We start from the raw sequence: 2,061 nt of genomic DNA on the forward strand, positions 1-2,061 counted from the left end.
GGGCGGGGTACACCCTGGACAGGTTGCAAGTCCATCACAGGGCCTTGTACTACTATAAATGTAATATTTGTTGTCTGTCATTGTAGCTGGGATAATTTGACTTATTAAAGCTCATAATCTTACCACTTGAAACATCACTAGCCCTGAAGCTGCTGGTAGACATCGCGGTTGGAATTATCAAAGGTTTTTGACACCTGAGAGACACCGTAGCAACTCCTTTGTGCTTTGAAGCGGGGAGAGGGGGTGGGGGGAGGACCAGGGAGGATGATTCAACCACTCAACCACTAGATGTCGCTGAAAACAACAAATCCTACACGCTGTGCCTTTAAGATCAATTTTGAATTTATACTAAATTCCTAAATTTGTTAGTTTCAATGGCAGCTAATTCCAATAAGAAGCGGCTCTATACAACACAGTGTTTTTCAATGCACTTGTTCTTGGAAGAGTAAAGGAAACAGAAGCTCGTCTTGTATTGAAAGTCTGTCTGTTTGAAGTGGGTAACAGTTGAGAGAAAAGGTTAAAAGGTTTTTGTAATATTCTAATTTTATATGAGAGAAGCAAAAGGCTATAAAATACAAGTGTAATGGAAACTATAACATGGTTTCATGTGAGTTCTGAGTTCAGGTTCTGGATAAATTCCTCACGTTAGTTTCTTGTTAAACAAGCAGAAGTAGACCTCTGTTCAGCTCAGAAACAGACTGACGTCACTGGTTTACATCAAACAGTCCAGCTGCTGAGAAAAGCTTCAGCCTGCTCAGGTCTCATGTTTGAGATGTTGTTTCTTCCTCGTGTATCAGAGGGGAGGAGCCTGACGTTAGAAGAGGCGTGGCGCTGCGTCCACCCGAGCTTCAGGCTCCGCCTCCAGAGCTGTCCTCTGAATGCAATAAGTCAGCAGGTAAAACTGGACCTCCTGTGTTTCTGTGTGAAACTCTGGATCTGTGGTGAGAACCGTGTCTGTTCCTCAGGAGCATCCTCTGCTGGGTCAGCCGTTCTTCTTCCTCCACCCCTGTAGAACAGAGGACTTCATGAGGCCTGTGCTGCGGGCGGCTCAGGACCAGCACAGGTGGGTGAGGACTCTGCCGGCATGGGCTTTATGAAGTTAGGATTACCTGCTAAAACCTTAAACTGCACTCAGGGGTTTTAAACAACAACCTGATGATGATCATGAAGCAGAAAAATCACTTAAAACAGCATCAGTGAAGAAGAAACAATTAAGCTTTTAATATGGTAATAAAATAAAATGAGCCCTCAGTAATAAAGAAACTCAATATTTATCAAATACCTGCTAGTACTTTTCATGTTTAACTGTATACATCTTTGACTCGACTAAGAATTGTGGAAACTCTGGAGTTTATTTAAAAAGTATTTCTCCAAACAGCTGAACTTGATTCACTTTGTTTTGTTGAGTGGAGATCATAAATGTTTTCTTCTTTCATATGAAGGCCATCTCCACAAATAACAGCTATTTTTAAACAAAATAGCTAAATCACATTTATGTAAATGACCTGAAATCTGTTCTTATAATTGACCTGAGCAGTGATGATTTTATAGTGAATAAATAAAACAAATAAAAAGCATTAACTGATAGTTTTAGTTCCAGTGTGGATGAGTGTTTCAGTGTATTAGGATGTTTTTCTAAACAATCATGAAGTTAATTTTATAATTTAATGATGATGTGATTTGTGAATATAATAAACAAAAATCTCAGCAGATTAAAATAAGCTTTTCTGAAGTTTAGTTGCTGATGGGATTGAAACGGTGTTTGTTCTTCAGTTGGCCACCAGGTGTCACTGTTCTCTGTCAGACTTATAGATTTGAATATACATCAGTAGATGTGTCTGTGACAGCATGGAGGAGCAGAAACAGACCTAACAGCACAACAGCTCACAGCCTCCATAGAAACTAATAGATAAACAGCAGCTGAACTGGATCTGTTTCACAAATTATCTGTCATGTTTTTACAATAAATTAATAACTATGTTAATCTCGTTCAACAATCATGAAAAACAGCAGATTTATACCAGAAAAAATATGTGATTTAAAAGTAACAATGATCTAAAC

The 2,061-nt window shown here is 38.9% G+C and overlaps 1 protein-coding gene across 2 annotated transcripts in view; it reads left to right on the forward strand.

The window, feature by feature from the left end:
- atg10 (ATG10 autophagy related 10 homolog (S. cerevisiae)) overlaps positions 1-2,061 on the forward strand; it is an 8,477-nt gene that overhangs the window by 4,321 nt on the left and 2,095 nt on the right. For both annotated transcript variants that reach the window (XM_014013839.1, XM_014013840.1), the window contains exons 5-6: positions 798-895; positions 966-1,063. In XM_014013839.1, the coding sequence (XP_013869293.1) occupies positions 798-895; positions 966-1,063 (196 nt within the window). The remainder of the gene's footprint in view (positions 1-797; positions 896-965; positions 1,064-2,061) is intronic.

This window comes from Austrofundulus limnaeus, unplaced genomic scaffold (assembly GCF_001266775.1).
Source record: "Austrofundulus limnaeus strain Quisiro unplaced genomic scaffold, Austrofundulus_limnaeus-1.0 Scaffold106, whole genome shotgun sequence".
Classification (NCBI taxonomy): domain Eukaryota; kingdom Metazoa; phylum Chordata; class Actinopteri; order Cyprinodontiformes; family Rivulidae; genus Austrofundulus; species Austrofundulus limnaeus.